The sequence below is a fragment of the Trachurus japonicus genome, chromosome 14 (assembly GCF_045865225.1).
Source record: "Trachurus japonicus isolate A0001 chromosome 14, Traja_1.0".
NCBI classification, from domain to species: domain Eukaryota; kingdom Metazoa; phylum Chordata; class Actinopteri; order Carangiformes; family Carangidae; genus Trachurus; species Trachurus japonicus.
This window is the reverse complement of record NC_140920.1, coordinates 5443725-5466150: the sequence shown is the minus strand read 5'-3', so window position 1 is coordinate 5466150 and position 22426 is coordinate 5443725. Positions and strand designations below refer to the sequence as shown.

Genomic DNA, 22426 nt, shown 5'->3' with positions numbered 1-22426 from the left:
ATTCAATGTCGATAAAAGTGATGCAGCAAATCATTTCACCGTCTTTTCTTTAAAAGTCAAAATTTCCAACCTTTCGTTACCTGTTTTATTTTCTAATTAACAAGGTAACGTCACAGGTTTGTATTGATATTTTAACACTGCTTCCTGATCAGTTTCCCATTTACTCCACTGCAACTTTCAGGTACCTCCCTCCTCCTCCTCCTCTCGTCTACTTCTCCTTGACTCAGACCTATTTCCTCTCATCCTGTATCACTGTATAAATGATGCTGACCCTGGGAAGAACCCCTGAGGGATTCAGTCTCTAAACAGCCGTTACAGGCAAGATGAATGGCGCGGCAGCCAGCACCCACCTGGGCACCATATTGTTTCAAGCGCTTGAGGTGTATTTGATTTATTTCACCTCGCATGTGGTCTTCTTATTATCAGCGGCAGTTCAATCGTGTGTCAAACTGTACGTACCAAACACTGACATATCTCCAAACACCGGCTAAATAGATTAACTACGTTTTAATGTTTCTTTTCTCTAGTTTTTCAAACACTAACCCTGTTTAGATGCAGTTGGATCAGTGACCTCCGAGTTAGATTTATGCTTTTCTGTTTGTGTTTTCAAGCAGTGAGGGTTGGCTGCGCTCGTACGAGTGTAAACATCCCAAAATCCGATAAGAAGCAGAAAGAGAACTGCTGACATGATCATGAACTCAGATGTAGTAGCACAAAGGATCAGCTCCCACACAGCAAGGAAACACCACACAGTGGGCGATGTTCCTGTTGTGAGCACAGTTCTTCCTAATGTAGCCCATAATCTAATTAAATAATGTAGATAGTTAACAATCCCCTCTTTGATTTTAAAAGGAACACAAGGTTGAGACTGTGTCGAGCATGCTAATGTATGCGCCTTACCTTAGAGCGGATCAAATGCTTTTCCTCTGGTGCTTTTGGTTTTAGAAAAGCTTATTTAAAAAAAAAAAAGGAGAAAAACCTCACCCCGCTCTCCAAGCTCTTTAAATGCTGAGTAAGACTCTGGCTGCAGCTCAACTTATACTCATATTGCTTCATCATGCTGAAAAATCCAAAGCTTGACAGGCCTGTGATGGCTAGCTGTGGCTCCTAAGCTAAGATTGGGAACAACTCTTGAAAAAATGAAATAAAATTGGAGACGTTTATAAAGCACTTTTATCCGAGGGGATTTATAATTTGCCTGACAGTCATTCACATTCACCCGCTGGCGGCAAAGAACTGGTCTGAGCACTGGGAGAAAATTAGGGCTCACTATTTTGCCCAAGGACACTGTGGTAGTGGAGTTAGGGATGAAACCACAAACCCTCTGATTAGTGGACGACTTGTTCTGCTTTTCTCGCTTCAGCCACCTCGAGAATAAAAGGTGGAGAAAAAAAAACTCAAGCTCAAAATCTATTAAAGCAGCAGTAATTGTGCAGAAACCTCAACTTCACCTTCTCCGGTTTACTTTTTTCATTCAGAAAAAGTGTTGAACTTTTCCAAACACTTAACTTACTAACACCAGTATGCAAAATGTTCTTCTGCACTTTTAAAACTTGCAGATGAATAACTTCAGAGATGTTTTCTATGTGTGTGTGTGTGTGTGTGAGACAGGCCTGATACCTGCTGCACCCACCTGCACCACCTTCTGCGCCTGGATGTCGACGACCAGCAGTCGGCTCAGGAGGGGCTGGGTCACGTAGATGTACTTATCCCTGATGTTGACTGCTGAGGACCACACGCAGCGCTGCGGTGACACCCCCTCACCTTTAGGGCACATCTCCTCCTGGGAGGAGCCGAGCAGAGAGAACAGAGGGGATGATGGAGGGGGGAGGAGGAGAGGAGGAAAAGGTTGGCAGGATTCACTGCTGTGTTACAGATCAGCCGTGTGAAGCTCTTCCCTCTGTCATCCATCACCAGTGATTATGTCTGGGCTAAAATTCAAAATGGTGGGTTATCTACTTTCATCAGAATCAAATCATGGAGATATGATCCTATCGTGGAATTCATTAATTATTCAAACAGCCATGGTGCCGCTTCTGATTAAATCATAACCCATGGACCACAGATCGCTGCATTGAATCCAGTCTGTCATTATTGCAATATTGAAGTTGGGGCCACAACCACTAATTATTTTAATTAGGAATTCATCTGTTAATCTTAATGGTTTTTAATTAACAACACATTGTTTAGTCTTCATCGCTTTGTCCAAAAAGGAATGAAAAAATCTGCACATCCTCACTTTTTTAAGGAGCTAAAACCAGTTAATTTTTCCTCTTTTTCATATTAAAAATAATTAATTCATAACAATCGTTCATTTTTCTGTCAATCATCTCATTTGATTATTAAACACAGCTCTCGTTGTGCTGTGAAAATGTTAACTCGAGGCGAGACAGAAAGAAGAAGAAGAAGAAGAAGAAGAGGGATTTGTGTAGCTCCTCTTAATTCAAAACACTTCTCATAGGACAATAAAAGACATTAAGATAAGATTAAATGAAACACACTTTAGTACAGTACAAGTAGGCATACACAGAATTTGAAGAAGGGCAAAATGAAATGGAAGACAAAAATAAGCTACAATTGAATGAGACAGATTAATAAGGAGAATAAAAACCAGAGCACAGCTGCATTAGAGTGCAAGATATGAATAAATAGACTTAAATTAAATTTAAGAAAAGGCAGAAAAGCCTTCGACCTTGAGTTAAAAGGACTATTAATATAATATTTTCAACCATGTCCCACAGCACTGAAGGTCCTTACTGTTATTACAGATGTTATACTGACGATGGAGGTTTCTGTGCAGAACCAGTGTTTTAGTTCTTACTCTAAAGTAAAAAAAAAATCACCTTTTGCATCAGTTTGAAGTAAAAACATCAACAAGCTCAGAATGTGCTGCTGACTCCAGTAACATCTCACCTCCACCGGCCCTGCAGCCAGCCGTCTTTGCTGACTAGACATTTATACACACACCCACACACAGTATACAGTACATATACCGCCATGCAATCACTAATGCACACACACACACACTAAGAGTGCGTTTCAAGAGTTTCCACCTCCTCTCCACCTCCACCAAAGTGGTGAAACTGCTGTTTACAGCAGGAACTGGCTAACACATGGCTTATTGAGTTTATATTGATCTCTAATACAATTACAGACTCCTGTAAAACCTAAATCCCTCAGAGGAACAAGCAACTTTTACCATCTAAAGCCCATTGCTCTGGGAGAGGGATGTTCTCCAGTGGATTAAAAACCTTAGGATGTGTAGTATAGACTCCATACGGTCTAGTGCTGCGAACCGTTGACTAATGGACACGAGTAATCCCATTATAATTAGTGAGGTGAGGAGACCCGCTGTGTCACTGGGAGAGGGAGGAAGGATGGCCTTCATTTCAGCTGAGTGAGGGAGTGCAGATAACGTCGGACTGTTAGAGGTGTGCTTAATGTGATGAATACACGCCACCGTTAATGTAAATACACAGTGGTCTCCTCCTGCACTATATATAATCTCATCTTTAAAGGCATCTGCTCAGCATGAGCTGCTGAACTGACCAGAAAACGTGACGCTGTTTGATGAAATAAAGTCATAGAGACATTAAATTAACTTACGTAGGTAGCAACAATCCTCTCTGTCCGCTTCATGTGTCTCCGGATCTCACATTCACTGGGCTGCAGGACGGTGATGCCCTCGTCAGAAAACACGTAGAACATGTTCCCCACACTCAACCCTGAGGAGACAGGAAGACGGAGACGACTGGTAAAAAAAAAGAAAAAAAAAGAAGCTTTTTCTAAAGAAGCATCACAGAAATTAAAACAGCAGTAAATCCAACTCCCTCTCTTATCTGACGTGTGTGATGGACATTTCAATTTCCCCGCCCGAGGAAACACAGCAGCAGCGCTCCTGTTAGCATGCTATCATGTTAGCGGGGATGGACAGTTTGTGGCTGCCAGCCATTTTGACAATGCCTACAAAGCTTCTTGTCAGCAACACGTCCACGACGTTACTGTAGCAAGAGGCATCAAATTAAAGACACTGTCTCTCCACGAGGGAAGACGTTTCACATCTCGTCTGCCGGGTGTAAACAGATGCTGATGATGTAGCAGGATCACAGACCGTTCAGTTCAGCCGTTTGGACGAGCAACAAACCATTAGTGCTTTCAGGAATCAGCATCACACACCACCAGAGATTAAAGCATAAGCACATATACCAGCACCATTTGGGAAATGCATTCGCTGACAAAAAACGTAATGCTGATTGATTTGTCAGACTGTTAAGAACTTATTTCTGCTCTATAACGTTGTCAGATCAAACACAGAGTGAACGCTCCGCAACAATATGAATTGTGTCAGAAAGAAACAAAAAACAAAACATACACACTAAGCAATCAACAAAACACTGACACATGCAAACAGACAGACACAGAATAAGCACTCACTCGCTTATAGACAATAAACACAAGTAAATTGAACTGGCAAATAATCCAAATGTTTACCCCCTGTGTTATAAACCACTCCGGCTGCTTTTAGTGCTGTGGTAACACTGACATGGTAATATATATTTATATGTGTATACAACAGATTGTATTTGTCTCATACTGGAAACCGCAGTGGGTTTTTTTGGCGCTGCAGTGACTGTGGTTATGTAGCATAAAGAGAGGATGGATATGTAAACAGCCGAAAACCACAGAAAAATGTTCTTCTTGTAACCAACACACTGTGGTCGGCGGTGTTATTTACAAAAACTAAAATTCCTGCTCGTGTCTTAATGCCCTCCACCCCTCCCTCCCCCTGAAAAACCCAGGATGAAACACCTCGGGCGTGTGAGGGGGGAAAATGCAAAACTTGAGCAATTCTGCTGGAGAGAAAGCAGCTTTGTGATTCTGCCGGACAACATGGCATCAACATCTAAGTATAGAAATCCAGCTGCAGGCCCCGGAGAGCTGCGAAAACATGCACGCCACGTTTTCTTATTCACAGGAATACAAAGGCATTTTGAGGCACTGTGATGTATTACCTTCTTCTCTCCACAGGATGTTCGCAACTGCAGAATCAGCCGCGGCACAATGGAAAGGACAAGGTGGGGGAGAAAGAGAGAGAGGGAAAAACATGAATTTACCTTAAGAAAACAGGGACAGATCTTCAGAGGAACAGAGGAGGGTGATTTCTCTTGTGCCATGTCAAAACAAAATGTCTTTGACAGCTACAAAATGTTCCTCACTGCTGTTGACAGGACCATATTTCATCCTAAATCAAAGGTTTTAGGCGGAAATATGACTTGTCTGGAGAGATGTCATAGATTATTCTGTTTCATTTCAACCGGCCCATTAAGCTCTTTCCAGATAGTGAAAGTTAAGATGCCATAATGATGCAATCTAATGAAAGATCGAAAATCAAAGAAACATTAAATATGTGATTTGATTGTCGTATTTTCTCTGGGAGATCGCGACATAATTTGGGGTGAAGTCAGAATAGAGAGACTCATCCAACCTCCAAAATACTGTTGCAAAATAAGTTCAACTTCTGGATTGACCTGTCAAATTGTGTTTTTCCTGGATGAAAAGGATGAAACTGTTTCTCAATCAAGTTGTTCCCCAGTGATCAGACTCCAATATTTCTGTCTTTTGAGATTCAGAGCAGTCGTAGGTGTGGTTCATTTTACAGCATCTAAAAACTCTTGATATCAGCAATAAAACTTCTGAAAAACTTCTGACACTCTGGTTGTGTTGAGTGGGAGGACACGAGGAGTTCAGGTGCTGCGCCTGTCTTCTCCGACTTTGACACCGCATGAGATGAAACGAGCGAAACGTCACGCCCGGTGTTCACTTTTGTTTCCCCCGACACCTGACGTCTGTCAGCTAATGACGTTACCAGGCGTTTATTGTGGAGTCGGATCTCGGCATTAGAAAAAGAGATGCCAGACTGAACAAGCTCCACCTTCGTCAGTACATGTAGATGTGCTGCACTGACGCTTCATGCTGTCAGGGATGAGGGAAACGGCTACAGCTAATCTCTATGATGCCAAGCGGATTTTTTTAAAGAGGAACTATGCAAGATTTTTTACCTTAAAGCAGAAGTAAGCGGAATGTTTGTGTTAATATAAGTCTTAAATAGTTATATCTTCCGACAGCAATCGCTTACATAGAGTGTTTGGTCCGAAACACGGGTCTGTCAGTCACTCTGCTCTGCTGTAAGCCGAGGAGAAAACTTCTTGTATATTTCCTTGTATCCTACAACCTTTATCCAATGAGGAGAGAGAACGGCATTAAGGGCTGTGTGTGCAGCCAAGGGATGCGCGTGAATGTGGTGACGTAGGGACGAGGACCAATAGATCCATGACGAGGGCGGGGGCTGCTAACTCCATCGGCTGACAAGAAGTTAGCCAAAATGACCGGATCGCTTACTTCTGCTTTAATTAAACAGCTTCAGAGTTATTATGATAGTTAAATGACTTCTTACAGGGGGAATAGAGGCTTGATGCCTTCCACATAGGGTCTCTTGCAAGATCAGAGCCTCTGACCCGGTGTCCCAGCCAAGGAGATGGATCGGACTACGCACAGACCTAACTTACAGGCAGCCATATTGCATTGGTCGACTTGCTCTGACTCTGGCTGCAGTAGATGGGTGATCCAGTCATCTGCACTAAAAACTATTCATAACTCTGTGGAACTTTGTCTGTATATAGCTATTACTTTTATCTATTTGCATAATGTTACTTTGATTGAAAAGTACTGTGATTGTAAGTATGCAGTATCATAACTGCATTTCTGACGTTCATAACAAACCAAACCGTTTGAAAATCAGTCAAAAACTGAGCAAGTTCTGGTTATTTTAGTAGAACATGCACCATAGACATACAGTAATACTCTGAGGGAGCAGACTGATGCAAGGTGATGACTCTGTGTCATTGGGCAGCAGCGTCAGGTGAGTCATCTAGTCTTCTTATACAGTATATATCTATGGTCCCAGCTCTCATCTCACAAGAAGCATGGTCTGCTTATGGCACTATGACACGAACACGCCCGGTAATCTGTAATCTCTTGTTCACGTTACTGTCCTTGGTAGACATCGCTTCATGGATTGCCTTCTCGCCGGCTTTGTTAAAAACAAATGGGGGGAGGGAGGAGGGTTAGCTGTGAGTTTTCATGATGGTGAAAACATGCACTCCGAAACTGTAGGGGGAGCTACGTAGAGAAAAAAAGCGACCGGACTTGCATAGTTCCCCTTTAAATACCTTAATTTGTGTGTTTCACACCTTTACGGTTTGTATTAGAAGCTCTTTTCTTTTTGTGTTTCTTATGAGTCTTTGGAGATCATACTGTACTTAATTCCAACTCTGACAGAGATACAGTCTTGATGTTACTGAGCAGTTCCTGTTCGGTGTGTGCCACTTACGTGTCTTCTTGGCCGAGTCCTCCACAAACAGAGAGGAGATGTCCTCGTCCACTCCCACCTCGTTCTTGGCGATGCAGGTGTAGGCTCCGGTGTCCTCGTACCGGACGCTGCCGATGAAGAGCTCGCTGCCGTTCGCTGCAGGAGGAGACGAGACAAACAAAGAGTCACGGTAACTGGTCGCTGCACCGAGCTCACGGGAAATAGAGTACTGTAGCTACTTCTGCCTGAGACATCTGAACTCCAGCTCACAAGAATCTAAACATGGAAAGTAATATCCACTTTTCTTATTTTCAGTAGCAGTGATGTCTAGGTAACCATCTCATACTGTACAATGCTGTGTTGTTTTCCTGGAGCTGCGGCGGCGGTGATGACAGACGGATGTGACAGGTGATGTTGACCATGTTCAGACACGGAGGTCGTCATCAGATGTTTGTTGTAGCGTGGGCTGTGATGTACAGCTGCACTCTGATCCTCGCTGTACTGTATGAAGCGCTACATACATCACAACAACAACAAACACTCTGCAGCCTGGCAGGAGTGAGTGATGCGTGTCACCCTGCACTTTGTTGTATACAAACATTAAAGGCAGCTGCAGTTTTCATCTCTTTGTGTACATCTCCGTAGCACCTAAACAATAATAGTACACTACTCAGCTGATGTTCACTCCCTCTCTGCTGTTAGATATTGTATTTCTGCGTCACACCTGCTTCCTACCTGCTGCACTTTAAAGTCAGCCTACTGTACTGTAAGCGCTCAGCTTCCCGCAGCGCCACAAATGTGCCAAACGGTAATAAGGCACGCGCTCATTTTTCACGCTGAAAATCATCTCTACCTTCTGATTCATGCCTACTGGGTTGTAAAATAACAAGACATTACAGAAGTTGATGCAAAGCTTTTCACATTAGTGAAATGTCTTTTGGATTCTGATAATAATTCTCTTTTATCAGGGGAAACGTGTGTAATGCTTTGAAGTGAAACTGCCTTGAAGCGGGCCTTCATAGAATGAGACACCACTTTAATTACTTCTAATTCATAATTATGTTCAGATCAATTCTTATTGAAAACCACTGAATCAACCGCTCATTAAATTAGTCTTTATGGCCTTATTTGCAGTTTCGTAGCAGTGCATAATGACAGGGGTTGGAATAGTTTTGTCTTAAATTGTAACTTTTAGTACTTTACTATAACAGCAAAACTGCTATAGTCACTATTTCAATATGAACAACAGACTATATGAATACCCTTTATGCAGAGGAGAGCAGTGACCGGCCCACAGATAATTAAAACCTGACTCTGCAGTTCCCTTTACCTCTATAGTACGAAGCTTTACAGCATCTTTTAGCTCATTGTTTTAGTTTTCTGGACTGCAGCTTTAATGCACTGGATCTCTCTCTCACCACTGGCTGCAGTGGAAAAGCTCCAGAGCTCATCGTACGGTACTTTACCTGCTCTGCATCCATCCAACTAAGAGACACACGACTTAGGAACAACCAGTACAGTAAGTGAGTATGTTGAAGTGTTTTTACCACTTCTCAGTTAAAGTTCATCGTCATTCAACATGTTAAGAACTAGAAGGAATGAAATATGTTACTCAGGTCCAGCAGCAGATCTAAGAATATCAGAAGAATGTAAAGAATGTTTCTCTCCAGTAAGTCAGTATATGTTTATAGACTAAGTGGCCAGAAATACTTAAGCTTGTATGGGTGTTAAATGTAAAGTAGCCCATTAAAATCCCTAAGTGGAAATAAAGTTAATGCAGAGTCAAATGTCAATCACCACTTCAATGTGTAAAAAGAAAACAGCCTCTGGATGTGTCAGCGAAGACTGAAGCTAAAAAGGAAAAAAAAAAAAGAAGATCAAATGGTGATCTGATTAAAAGAGTAAATATGTGGCTGCTCTCATTCTGACAAATATCTCAAACCAACACTTTACACACTTCGGATCTTTCATCACATCTGAAGGACAAGTCCATCATTGTCCACCAAAGCTGCTAAGTTTCCCACCATTGTGTATTTCTGAAGGAGATCAGAATACACCAACATCAGGCCCCGCTGCTCACCTGAAACCATGTTGTTCGCTGCCTTCACAATAATTATGATGAACTTTACTCATAATTGTCACTAAATAAGAAAAGGTCAAAACATTAAGCTCACTCAAACACACGCTGGAGGCCATCAATTCTTGATTAACAAAGGATGCGATTATAGTGATTTATTTATTGAGCATTCTTCCCAAAATGCACCTGGGTCCAAAAAGATAATAATAAGTTCTCAAATGTCAGGGGTTTTCCCCCCGTAGCTGTGTGTGCTCTTTAACGCACTGAACAGCAACATCAGGCTCGAGTGGTTTCATCATCACTGGACAGTTTCCTCTCTCTCTGCTGTTGAGCTGTGGTTTACAATCCAAACTCTCCTCCTCATTATCAGCTGTCAGTGTGCGGCTCAGATTTTACAGAGTTCATCTGATAATGTGAATAAAGACAAAACGTTGTCAGTGTTATATCAGTGGGAATTAAACATCTAATCTCACCTCCGATCTTTAGTTGAACCGCGGCTACAGTAAAACGATCATCTCCACTTTCTCCACCTCATTCCTTTAACTTTCCCTAAATATTTTTGATGGAATAAATAAGCACAAATTACCACTGTGAGTTCGGCGCCCTGCCTGATGTCGTTTCCCAAGTTAGTTTTGCAAATCTGAAGCCGCATGCACCTGGAGTGTTTATGTGCTGGTGAACCTTGCAGAACCTCCCCTGTTTGAGTGTCTGAGGGTTGATAACAGGCTATTACCACCGGTAATGACCCACACATAGCCAATAAACTCTCCCTTAATGAGAACTAGGCCATAAAAAAGAAAAGTCATGCCTCCTTCTCTCTGATATTGGGAGTGTGTCTTTTAAAAACGCTCTTATAGCCTGGATAAGTAGCTGCCATCCCCTGACATGCAGCGGATCTCATTTTTATTTTCACTCTTTTGATCTCCCCTTTTCATTCACGTCTGGAAAAAAGAAGTATGTTTATTTTGTCTAAGGAGCAATATGAAGAGGGTGATGCAATCCTGGTTTCATCATCTTGGTATATGGAATGAAACTAAATGGAAATCACAACAGCAGATAGATCTCTTTTGAGCTGCACCACTGACTGTTCAATAGGGGGAAAAAAAGGAAGTTGCAGAGAACACTACCTCCATTTTCTGGCTTTGTTTTCATCGTCCTCTTGGCTTATAAAAAAATGTTTGCCGTAATGCCCTGCTGCAGTGTGTTACATGTCCTTTTGCAATTAAAAAACACTGCACCAACAACGTGACATTACAGAACTGTATCTGCTGAAACACATATGTAATAAAGCTTAGAGCACCAACAGCTCCTCACCTATGAGAGAAAGCTGTTTGGAGGATCTGGGCAGCAGGTCCATGCCGTTCTTCAGCCACAGGAGTTTAGGATTTGGGATGCCGTCGGCGTGACAGTGAAGGCTGGCAGATACACCCGGCTCCTGGGCCTGTGTCTCTGGATAGACCAGGATCACTGGAGGGACTGGACGCACACAAACACAAACACAAACAAACAAACAAAAAAAAACCAAAGACACAAACAGAAAAGAGAGGCGAGTGAAAACATAATTACACAATGTTTCATGGTAGACTGCAATTCCTGCGGGAATACAGCACAAACACCCACAACGCGCCGCGCACAGACAGAGAGAGAGAAGGGGGGCGGGGGGTTGTCTCCCCCAGCATGGAATATATTCACACAGAACAAGAATCCAGGAGCTCTGAGGCGGCTTTTCTTCCAGCTCGAGTCCTGCATGAAATAGATGCTGGACGACGTAGCCTATCTGCCACTTACTGTAGCACCTCCTCTGGGGAGAGGGCCGCAAATGAATGTGGGGGAGTCGAATGTAAGGTGAGGGTGGGGGTGGGGGTGGGGGTAATGAAATATAAGGTAATAGTTTACATGAACAGGTAAACTGTCGCTCTCTGGTTAGGATGCAGGATCACGCTCTCAACTCTGATGGATCCTTTCTCTCTCCAGGAGCTCAATCATCTCAACCTCCCACCCTGCTCCTCAACACTAATGTGATATTAACTCTCTATTTGTTGCTTGTTTGATCTTTTGCTTTCTTAAATCACTTCTCCCTCCTGGTTTACTGAGGCTGTGTATCTATTTTATATCTTTTTTTATCTATCACAACACTTCACTTCTCACCTCTGTGCTGCACCTGCGGCCTGTCTGAAGGTCCTTGTAATGTCATCTGTCTCTCTTAATGTATGATCTCCTATATCACCTCCACCGTTGCTATCGAAACAAGACTTTTCTCTATATGTGTTAATATAGAAACACTCTTGACCAGCACTGATGCTATAGGGTATTACAATACCACAGATGGACAACTGGACTGTAACTAAGGCCACTGCACCGATGCTGGAGCTGCAGTACAGAGCTACAGTACTGTAAGTATGGCTGTTATTGCTTTAATAGCACAACAGGATGCAAACCGCCCACTTAGTTTAATGTTGCACTTGGCTCCTCTCAATTCCACCTTATCTCACCTCGTGTTATCTCACTTGAAATACCTTGAATCCCCAACACAAACATTTGGTAATTGTGCTCCCCTGATAACTCATCCTGCAGGACCCCGGTCTGTCTCCATGACTCCCCTCCTTTAGTTCAAGGTAAAATGAAGCCGCGTTTCTTTTCAATTAGCATCTCAAGGGGGGAAAAGGAAAAAAAATCAAACAAAACAATCACACCTATTGTCTTTTCTTATTAAAATAAGCTCAATTGAATATTCCTCTCCCCTGCTTTGCCTGTCTGTCACCCGGAGACAAGTGCAGAAATTAGAGAGGGCAGTATCTTTGATTTGTTGTTACAAGTGGGAGGGGTAAGGGTGGGGGGGCTTATAAATTTTTTCCTCCATAGATTTTCTTTGGAAAGGTGCCTAGTAATAAAAACTGCAGGTAGAGGAGACAAGGCCCCTTTATGCATCTGATTAATAGTGTATGTGCAAGACAGCGCTTTGAAAAGTTCAGTATTTTAGCTCTAGCTGCTTCAATCCACTGCATAAAATCAAGAGACTATGCAGCGTGCACACACAATTAGCTTTTAGCCTTATGTAAGTAATGACATCATCTTCCATGGACAGAGTCACTTTGATGCAACGCTCACTCACTTCTTCAAGGCTTCGTAGGAGGATCTCATTAATATTCAGCCGCTGTGTTACAATAAGGCAAATACTGAAATTATTCAGTGATTGAGTCAATGACAGGAAATTAATCTGCAGCTAATTTGATAATTGATTTATCGCTTGAGTCATTTTTCATGAAAACATGATGAGTTTCTAAATGAGAGGATTTGATGCTTTGTCACATGAAACAGACAGAAACTTCACATCTTTGGGTCTTTTGACTATTTGATTGACATGTCATGGGATTTTTCTTTTCTTTTCTTTTTTTTTAACAGACTTTGACATTTAACATCTTAAACAACCATTTTTGAAAATATTAGGCTCATAAATCAATAAAGAAAAATGAGCCGTAGTTAGAACAGAGAAAGGTGATTTAAGAATCAAAGCACCACTCCATCTCTTCAAACCTCAGGTTTTCACCAAATACTGAAAAAAACAAAAAAAACACAATGAGAGATTTTTCACTTTGTCTAAATTATTCATGCAGCACATTAACACTGCAGCACATTTGACAAATCCAGCGACTCCCTTCACATTATTTTCACTGAATTAAAAGCAACTAACAGTCAAATGTGTCAAGTCAATATACAACAGCTGAAAATCTGTAGAGGAGCTGAACAATTATGTTTTTTGTTGCTGTTGCTTCTCGTCTTCAGCTCAGAGAAGCGACATCAAAACTCCTTATTACTCTCTTGACGTCATGATCTTATATTTTCTATACACGTCGTCATCTGTTTGTGCTACGTCTTGCTTTTTTCCATATCTCCCTCCTGTAAGCCACTTATTTACTCCACTGCTCATATGTTTGTCATTAATTTTCCTTTGTTCGGGAGGACAACAAACAAATAGGATTACACGTTTCTGTGAGGTTAATCTATTGCATATTTACTGCCGTAATTACAAATAACATGAAATTCAAGTGAGTAGGTAAAAGTCTGAGAGCAGCTGTGTTTTCTCTGCAGTGAAAAAGCGATCAAACGATTCCTTCAGGCCTCCCCATCCACGGCGGGTCGACAATGAGTTGCACTAATAATGTCTGTGGGGCGGGAGGGACAGTCAAGGACGGACTGGACGCTGTTGAGACACTCGTTTTAACCAGAAGGCTCCAGGTGTTTGATGGAGGCAGAGACCACAGAGGAGGAACCTCAGAGTGGCACAAACAAAAGCATTTTATCCAGAATGTGAAGTAAGAAATGAGCCACTACTGACCATTCACCTGCAGCACATGTGTCTGATAGAGGTCTTCATAGCCGTAGGCATGGCAACTGTAGTTCCCCATGTGGATCGTTGTCACCTTGGTGATGTACAGGGAGCCGTCGTCCCCAAAGTCCTGCAACACAGGGAGGAGATGGAAGTTAGAGGTGGTGGGGAAAGAGGAGGGAGGAAGGAGAGAGGGAGCAGCGGTGAAGGATGGGGGGCAGGAAAGAGCCACGGGGAGTGAGGGAGAAATTAAGATAGCTTGATAGAATACATAAGGATGCGTGGAGAGAGGAGGGAGAGGAGGGAGGAGGCACATAACAGCAGGGAGTGATGGGAAAAGACAAGAGAGAAAAAGAGTGATGTGAAAAGGAAGAGAGACCATGAATCAACTGTTTCCCTGTTGAGCTGCAGCGTGCGTTGGGGAATTTGATCCTCCGCTCTCCCCTCATCACACTGCCTCAGCCTGATAAATGGCAAGGGTTAAAAATATAAAGCCCATTAGGTTGATGAATGGAGTTGGTTGTTGTTGGTGCAGCATCCGGCAGTCACCAGGGGGTTTCCAGCCACAGCTTAGGGTGGATTAAGGTATTAAATAGTTTGCTGTCCTACCAAGTGGCACAGCAGATGTCGTCCTGACGCTGCTCTGTCTTGACATGGAAACCACAAACGGCTCTGGAAATGAATGTGACCTGACGGAGGGTCGCTTGGTGACGGGAAGAGAAATGTGAAGCGATTTAGCAGGGAGACGGACGGGGGAGTTTAAACAGCTTTTTAACGTTCACAATTTACAATTAAGGTGAGAGATACGGCGGCGCCAGCGAGGGCAATTAAAGCTGAAACAGCCATTTGGGTTTTAAAAAAAAAGACTGTAATATATCTGAGACATTGTGCCAGATATATTTTATATAAAAAATCTGAACTATCTGTTCTGGTTAAAGTAAAAAAAAAAAGGTTTCGGCCAAGACGTCTCCTGAAGACTGATGATTCAATCATCATTCACGGCACATTCACTCACAACTCTACCTCCACTGTCAGTCACATAATAAGACTTTTTTTTTTTGATAAGCTTCAAGACAAACTGTAATCGAAAGAGAGGATTTTATTTCTTTGACTGTGTGAAAATATTTTCACTATGAAACCAAAAGCAATAAAAGTGAATCTTGGAAGTCAAATACTGTATGAGACTTGGCGCGTTGACTCTGCTGTAACTGGGCACAGTGCGTTTCATCATTGCGGGTCTATTGCTGAACAATAGTTTGTTCTTTCAGCATCAACTTGTGAATCTTGTTTCTGGTGCAACCGCCGAGTTCAGACGAAACAAGTCTGACTTTTATGATGAAGCTCAAACTGTCGAAGAAATACAGTATAGAAGTTCCCTTTGACTCTGATCACTGATCCTGTTGTGACCAAGACAACATGGTGTTTGTTTGTTTGCTTCTCATACAGTAACAAGCGTGCCATCAGGCTCAATTATTAAAAGTCTGAATTCATGAACAAACAAGTCAAAAAATAATAAATTTCCTGAATGGCAATCCTGTTTTTGTGATGGAGAATCAGTGGGAGAATGGGTGAATTAATGTTTAACAAGCTTTTTAAATGCAAATACTACATTAATGTTAATTTAATAGTAATAATCATTTCTTTTTCAAAGCACACAGAATAGACAGTACTAATGCAATAAAGCTTGTTTATACTTAAGAGCTATAATCATGTTGTTTACTAAGTGGTTGCAATGCACACACAAACATAAAGCAGCTGTGTAATGACTTTTTTATCAATAATATAAATCTACATTAATAATTTCATTTCTGCATTTATCCGTATCCAGCAACACTTTGCCTGATGCACCACAGAAGCTACAGAATAAGCAGATTGTTGCAGAACCGGTCGAAATGCTTCAGTATACACAGTGCAATTACTGCTAGAACACAGCTCTGCTACAAAATGTAAAACACCGATGACTGAGGGTGAAAACCACACAGGAATAGGAGAAGAGAGGAGACGTTGTGGAGGGGAAGAAGGTGAATGGAGAGACCGAGACACAGACAAATGAGGCTGATTGTGTTGGAGGCTGAGCTCTCAGGTTTTCGGGGGTTAGATGCCAGAGTGCAGAACGATTTCAATCACCGCTGAGTGAAACTTGTGAAAACAGGACGACTTTTCATTCAACACAGTTCAATAGAGGAAAACAGTGCGATGAAAGGACAGTTTCCTCTTTGGCCTCAAACGCATTGGGACTTGAATAAAACATTGGAATTTAAAAAGAAAAAGTTGTGAGTTACGTAGTTTCTGACTATTTGTGTCTTATTTTATTCCAATTTCACTTCGACTAATGAAAAAAAATGTTTCATGAATGCAGATTTTATTGGAATGAATACATTTATTTCAAGGATGTATGATAATTGCTGACTTAAGCCTTATGCATCAACCTTATGACAAATTAATAAGTAGATATTTTAAAAATGCAAGACAAGCCTGTGTGCAATATACAGTACTGTAAATCCAAGCATCTACTTGTTGATGCGCGCTGAGGTCATTCATGCTCTTGTTCTTTAATGGCTTATTTATCCTTTATTTATCCAGGAAGTCTTTTAAAGTGCAGCATCTTTAATACAGGAGGCAGCTGTCCAGGCGGCTAAATCGACCATCTGGCAGGAGGAGACTTGGCATATTCCTTTAAATAGGCAGTTTCTCTTGTTTCGCTCTGGCACAGACATCATGTGTCAGTGCCACACAAAGTACTGAGGTTATCACTGCTGCTCATTTAGGGGTTTTTGTTTGTTCTGTCTTTGACTCGACGCAAAGAAGAGAAAGTCAAAGGCTGCACTCTCCCCCCTCCTCCTCCTCCTCCTCTTCCTCCACACACATCACTGCACTCTGAAAATTCATTATGCACGGTCAAGAGCCGGAGGGACCTGTGCTGCCATCACCTCTCCTCCAGTCTCCACCTTAACACTTGACATTGTTTATCGGCTCATCATCGCAGCAGACCAACAAGGCCGCTCATTAACATGCAATTAGTGAGTTGTGATCCGGTGCTGGGTAAAGCAAGGCCGGCGCTGTGCTGTCACCTGTGCAGATGTGTCTAAACAGGAGCACGGCCCACAGTTCATTAAACACAGAGCAGGACATTGTTTTACTCTTTCATGGTGGAAGCAGCGGCGGATGGGGAGTTAATTCTGCTTCGTTTTATTTCCTTTCTTGAATCTTTTTTTTTTTCTTTTTTTTTTCCTCGTTACTACGTATTTCTCAGCCACATCTCCTCTCCTTCCTTTTGTCTTCTCTCGCTTTACTGGTCGCTGATTGATCATCAGAGCACACAGGTATTGTTCTCACCTTCTCAGTCTCTGTGTGTGTGTGTGTGTGTGATCCTGAAGAAACTAAATGTACTGGAAACAACCACAGAGAAGCTGTTGGTGTTTATATCAGTGGTGTTTCAATAAACTGGTAAATGTCATTAACTGAATTTTAGCCCTCGAGTGCAGGATGAGTCACCAAACATCGTTTTACAGGAGGATAAGATATGATTTAGATTTAGATGTTAAAATACTCAGATAATAATCATAGCCTAACAATCCGGCATAAATTTAGCAAATATCAACAGATAAATTAACAATTAACATGTGGACACAGGATTGTGTTTTAATTTCATGGGGGCTCTAAAGTCTAATTAATTAGTTTAAAAAGAAAAGAGACAAACAAGTGATATTATTATTATGTTGATTATTTTTGGATAACATCATTAACATGTCTTCTATTGGATATGATTAGTGAGCTGTGAAAATCTGAGCTCTAGTTGATGTATCTGGTATCACAGTCATACAAGATACAGTTGTGACACTTTGCAGGTTAGCAGCTGGGATTGAAGGTGGATGTGCTCACGTGCGCTCATGTAATAACGTTGGAATAACCACCGAGACTCACAGGTTGGAGAGTCAACATGTCGAGCAAATGTTTGCCGACACCTGTGAACCATGACGGCTTTAATACGTCAGGCTTCTAGTTGAGTTGAGGTTACCTTGTCTCCTTGTGGCCGTGCATCTATATGACTGTTTTAAAGGGACAGTTCACCCAAAATTCAAATTTCACTCATTATCTACAGTACTCACCCTCATGTCACTTATTTAATTTTTTTCGGAACAATTTCTCATGTCGGGGCTTCAATACAAGAGGGACATTACAGACGAGCTGTGTGGAGGTATTTGGATGTTTTTTGGTGTGTCTTTTTGGACAAAGAAAAGTGAGCTCCGTTCGCAACCGTCATATGGACATGCAGTGCTGCACGGAGCCCCGCTGTAACTCAGAGAAGGCACGGAGGACTCTGAGACTTCTCCCAGCCCTTAGTCGACATGAGGGTGAGTAGATAATGAGTGAAGTTTGAATTTTGGGTGAACTATCCCTTTAATAGTATTAGCATCACTCGTCTGTGCATAGGAAGAACGAAAACAAATGCACCCTCAGGGATTAAACTCTAGGAACAACCGACCAACATGAGTTGTCAGTTCTCATGGCTCATGGTTGTGGGATGAGGAACAAAAAAATAAATCAACATCCACAACAACAAAGACTCACGTTGATGTCCTCCAGGTCCAGGAAGTTCAATATGATGCCGTTCCTCTTCCAGATGATCGGTGGGCGCAGCGTCCCCTGGATGGCGCAGGTAAGGACGGCGCTGAGGCCCACCGTTACCGTGGAGACGCTGATGCGTTGGTCCTCTGCCAGGCTCAGCTGGACAACCTCTGTCGGGAGGAGAAGAAGAAGGGAGATGATGATTAGTGTTGGGGAGATGGAAGCAGAAGAAGGGATGACAGGGAGAAGAGAAGAGTGGAAAAAATGAGCAAAAGAAAGACAGAAAGAAAGAGGGGGGGGGGAGGGGCAGCAGAGAAAATCACAAATCAGAAAAGTGAGTGCTGATGTAGTGGAACTGTAGCCAGGGTTAATACATTTCTAAGCCTCCATCTCATTATTAGTGGAGCGAGGAGGATAAACAGCTGTCGAGGAGTGAAGGATATCCAGTGAGAAAAAAAGAGACCATGTGTCAGAGGACACACAGCCTAGCCAAATATCATTCTTCTCATTAAGGGAAATTTATGTTCATTGAAATGGCCGTCCAATTCAATTCACCTTTACGGCAAATTAAGAATTATTCTTCACCGGTTCCCCCCTCGGCGCAATAAATACTATCTGTCAGAGTGTGGCCGGGGCCGGATCACAGAGTCACTGCTACAGTCTGGAAACTTTCTGAACCTTCGTCGCATCGTCACTTTAAACCTACACTGAACCCAGAATTTTTAATTAGACTTTAAAACAGTGTCTGTGCAGAAAAGTGGCCTGTACAGTACATCGTTATGTAACACACAGCCTCACTATTAAATCTATCTCATGACCTTCATTGCATTTTCAACACCACCCAACATTTTTTTTTTTTTTTTTTTTTCCCCCTGCTCCCAGCGGTGGGTGAACAGCATACACACGTCGATGACAGTGAGATATCGTGTGAATGTGGAGTTCACGCATGCCGCACGCACACACACACACAAACGCACACACACACACCGACATGATATATGTCACTGTGCGACCCTGGGTCAATATTGGCTCAGGCGCAGGATATACTCGGTTCAATAAATAAAGAGACACAGACACCTGATAGAAATCTAAATGGAGGAGCCAGCTAAGCGTAACACTGAGCACATCACTCACACACACACACACACACTGGACCGATACTATTACCTGCCCTTGCTTCATGACCTTTCATTACTGAAATATTTTAACGAATGATCCATCATTAAGGTTCAAGTTAGAACAAGGAAATTGAAATCTGAGGTTATGTTTGGAAATTGAACTTCCATACATAAATATATTATGATTTTGAAAATAAATGCACAAAAAAAGAAGAAAAAGATACATAAAATTGCCATTAAACACTGCGTTTATGATGTCATTATTTTAAGAAGGTGGTTTCAGGTGCTACTAAGAAACTCAGCTGGTTTTGTGTGTTGCTGCTCTTCATTATACGACTCTAAACTACAACAACTAGTTGTCTTGTTACTGTCAGAGCTCGACACACTCCCTCCACAGCAGGGGGTGCATATTTCATTCAGCTCCAATAATAAGCAAACAGTGTAAATTAACACATTGAAAGCCTGACATCTGCTCTCACATCACAAATAAAGTTGCAGTGTTGTTTATGAACAAGCTGCTCTCACACTGTTGATATTTTTTTTTCTGGCTTATGTTTATTCACCATTATCTACTTTACCAATGTGTGTGTGTGGGTGCTGAGAAACTTTTATGAGTTTTCTGGCTTGTGTCTCCAACTTTATCAAATCTATCAACAACTTAAAATGGCACACACAGATCTTATTTTAAGGCCTGCTGTGTTGAAGCCGGTATCACAGCAAATCATTTTTAACGTCCTCAGAGGACGATGATGTTTGATTTTCAGACTTCAAGAAGATGAAGACTTAAAGAAATAGTGGAGTAAAAAGACGGCGTCTGTTTAATGTAGCTCTCCAGGTGAGAGATAAAGAAGAGGGGTGACAAATTAAAAGTAAAAGCCTGAATAAATGAGTGGAGACATAACGAATGCAGCTACACTGAGTAATTTAGATAACATCCAACCATACTATGAGGTCTCTAAGGAAATACTGAGCACCAGCTGAATCTGATTTTGTTGGATGATAGGGGCTTAAGTCACAAAAACACTGACATCTCTCTAGTAATGTGGATTAATGTGCATCGTGCCCAAATAAATAAAAGAAAGTTCAATGAAATGACAGATGGCTGAACTGACTATAGTGTTTCAGTTGATGCAGAAACTAAAGACAGTTGGAAAATGTGGTCAACAACAGACATTTGATGATTGCGATCGACATGCATTAGTGCAATTTGTATGGAAAAAACAATTGTTGAGAACGTCAGTGCAGAACATGATGAGTGGGAGAGTAGGGAAGGATATTATTAAGTGGGTTGTATTAGCATTGAAGTAGTGCATAAACCCATTATTACACAAATGAAAACACAGTTTGAGAGTCAAGTGGTATAAAAATCAGTAGTGATATGGTGAAATGAGTCATCCCTACTCTACAAGCTGTGAGTATGGATAAACTGGGTAAACTGCAAAAGAATTACGCTTTTAAGGATAAATAAAATGGTCTATGGCCATGGACACATGCAGACGAGAAATTTTAAAACAAAACCTCTGTGAACCCCCCCTGGTTTCAATAATCAATCTACATGAATATGAATAAACACACCGTCAAGCACTGTCAGTTTTCTCAAATCTCCACTGTGGCCGAAGTTTTCAGAAATAATCGTTTTCAGTGATTAAAAAAACAAATTTTAGTGTGGGTGAAAAGTGAGAACGCATGAAGATATATCAGTTTTTTCAGATACCGAGGCAAGGCAAGGCTTTACATGGCATCATAACAACATCCTCTGCCCGTAGACCCTCACATCGACTGAGGAAAAACTCCATAGAAAACCCTTTTAACAGGGAAAAATCAGAGAAACCTTAGGGTGAGCACTTAGCATACTGAGCTGCATAACTTGAGTCTGAATTTGGATTTAAAGGGGAACTATGTAAATCTGCTGGCTTTTCCGCTGTTTCGGTTACGCTCCTCTCGCCCATGTGCATCTGTTGCCAACGAAGCCGGCGAAAAATCAATAAATGGAGTGGTGGAAAACGTCACATAACATATATGATGTTACGGTGCGTGTGTTTGTGTTAGTCTTAACCGTCATGAACAAAAGATTACGGCGCATTTGTGTTGCAGTGTGCAGAGACGAGAGCTGGGACACCGGGGCGGCGGCCAGGTACTGTACTGATGTTGCAAGGTTGGTTTGCAGCCGTGAGACGCCAGGTGAAGGCAGAGAGCATCCATTCTCACTCGTAACAAGTCACAAGTCATGTAGTTAACGATCACAATTACTCCGGAGCTTTTTAATTAAGGTAAAAATGTAGCATAGCCACGGGAAAAATCCTGCTTAGTTCCTCTTTAAAGTTGGTGAGTGAACAAAGAAAACCAACAGAATGAAGAGATCTAGTTTCATACACCATTATCCTGTGACAAAACGTTTCTACCCTGATTAGACTGGTCTCTTTCTTGATGACAGTGACTCAAACCATCAGACACCGGAGCTTAAGAATAAGGCCTGATGAGTATGATTCATACGCTGTGGTGTTTTCAGTCACCAGGTCTCACTCCAGCTGAACACCTGAGGGAAATTTCACATCGACACGTCTGACAGAGCGCTTCGACACCAGAATAAAAGAAAAACAATAAACAAAAGAGAAGCGTGTGCTGCAGCTCAGTCTATCAGTGATATGTTGGGTTCACTTCACCAGCAGGTCCAACAAAGTTCAGCAGAGCAGTAGTTTGGGTGTCAGAACAGGCTTTAGGTGCCACATGGACGGATGAGGGACAAAGTGCATTGATCTGATGTGACATGGAGGAGTGGTTTCAGGGGTCGCTCTGTGAATTTCAACTAGACTCCTGCTCACACTGACGTTAGCACATGGAGGTCAGACCTGTGTGGTTCGCTCTTTACATTCAGTAGCCGACTGTTCAGACGGACATTTGACTTTGTATTGATTGTTGTAAGTTAGAGAAGTACGGATGCAGCTTTGAGAGTCTGCTGGGTAAAG

At 42.0% G+C, this 22426-nt stretch overlaps 1 protein-coding gene across 4 annotated transcripts in view; it reads right to left on the bottom strand.

Annotated features, from left to right (window-relative positions):
- The window catches only part of fstl4 (follistatin-like 4), a 332552-nt gene that overhangs the window by 10877 nt on the left and 299249 nt on the right, over positions 1–22426 (bottom strand). For 3 of the 4 annotated variants that reach the window (XM_085797187.1, XM_085797188.1, XM_085797186.1), the window contains exons 7-13: positions 18346–18512; positions 13783–13903; positions 10761–10922; positions 7391–7525; positions 5013–5039; positions 3607–3725; positions 1634–1783 (exon numbers count right to left, since the gene is read on the bottom strand). In XM_085797187.1, coding sequence (XP_085653313.1) covers positions 1634–1783; positions 3607–3725; positions 5013–5039; positions 7391–7525; positions 10761–10922; positions 13783–13903; positions 18346–18512 — 881 coding nt within the window. The remainder of the gene's footprint in view (positions 1–1633; positions 1784–3606; positions 3726–5012; positions 5040–7390; positions 7526–10760; positions 10923–13782; positions 13904–18345; positions 18513–22426) is intronic. The other variant, XM_085797189.1, reaches the window with a different exon arrangement.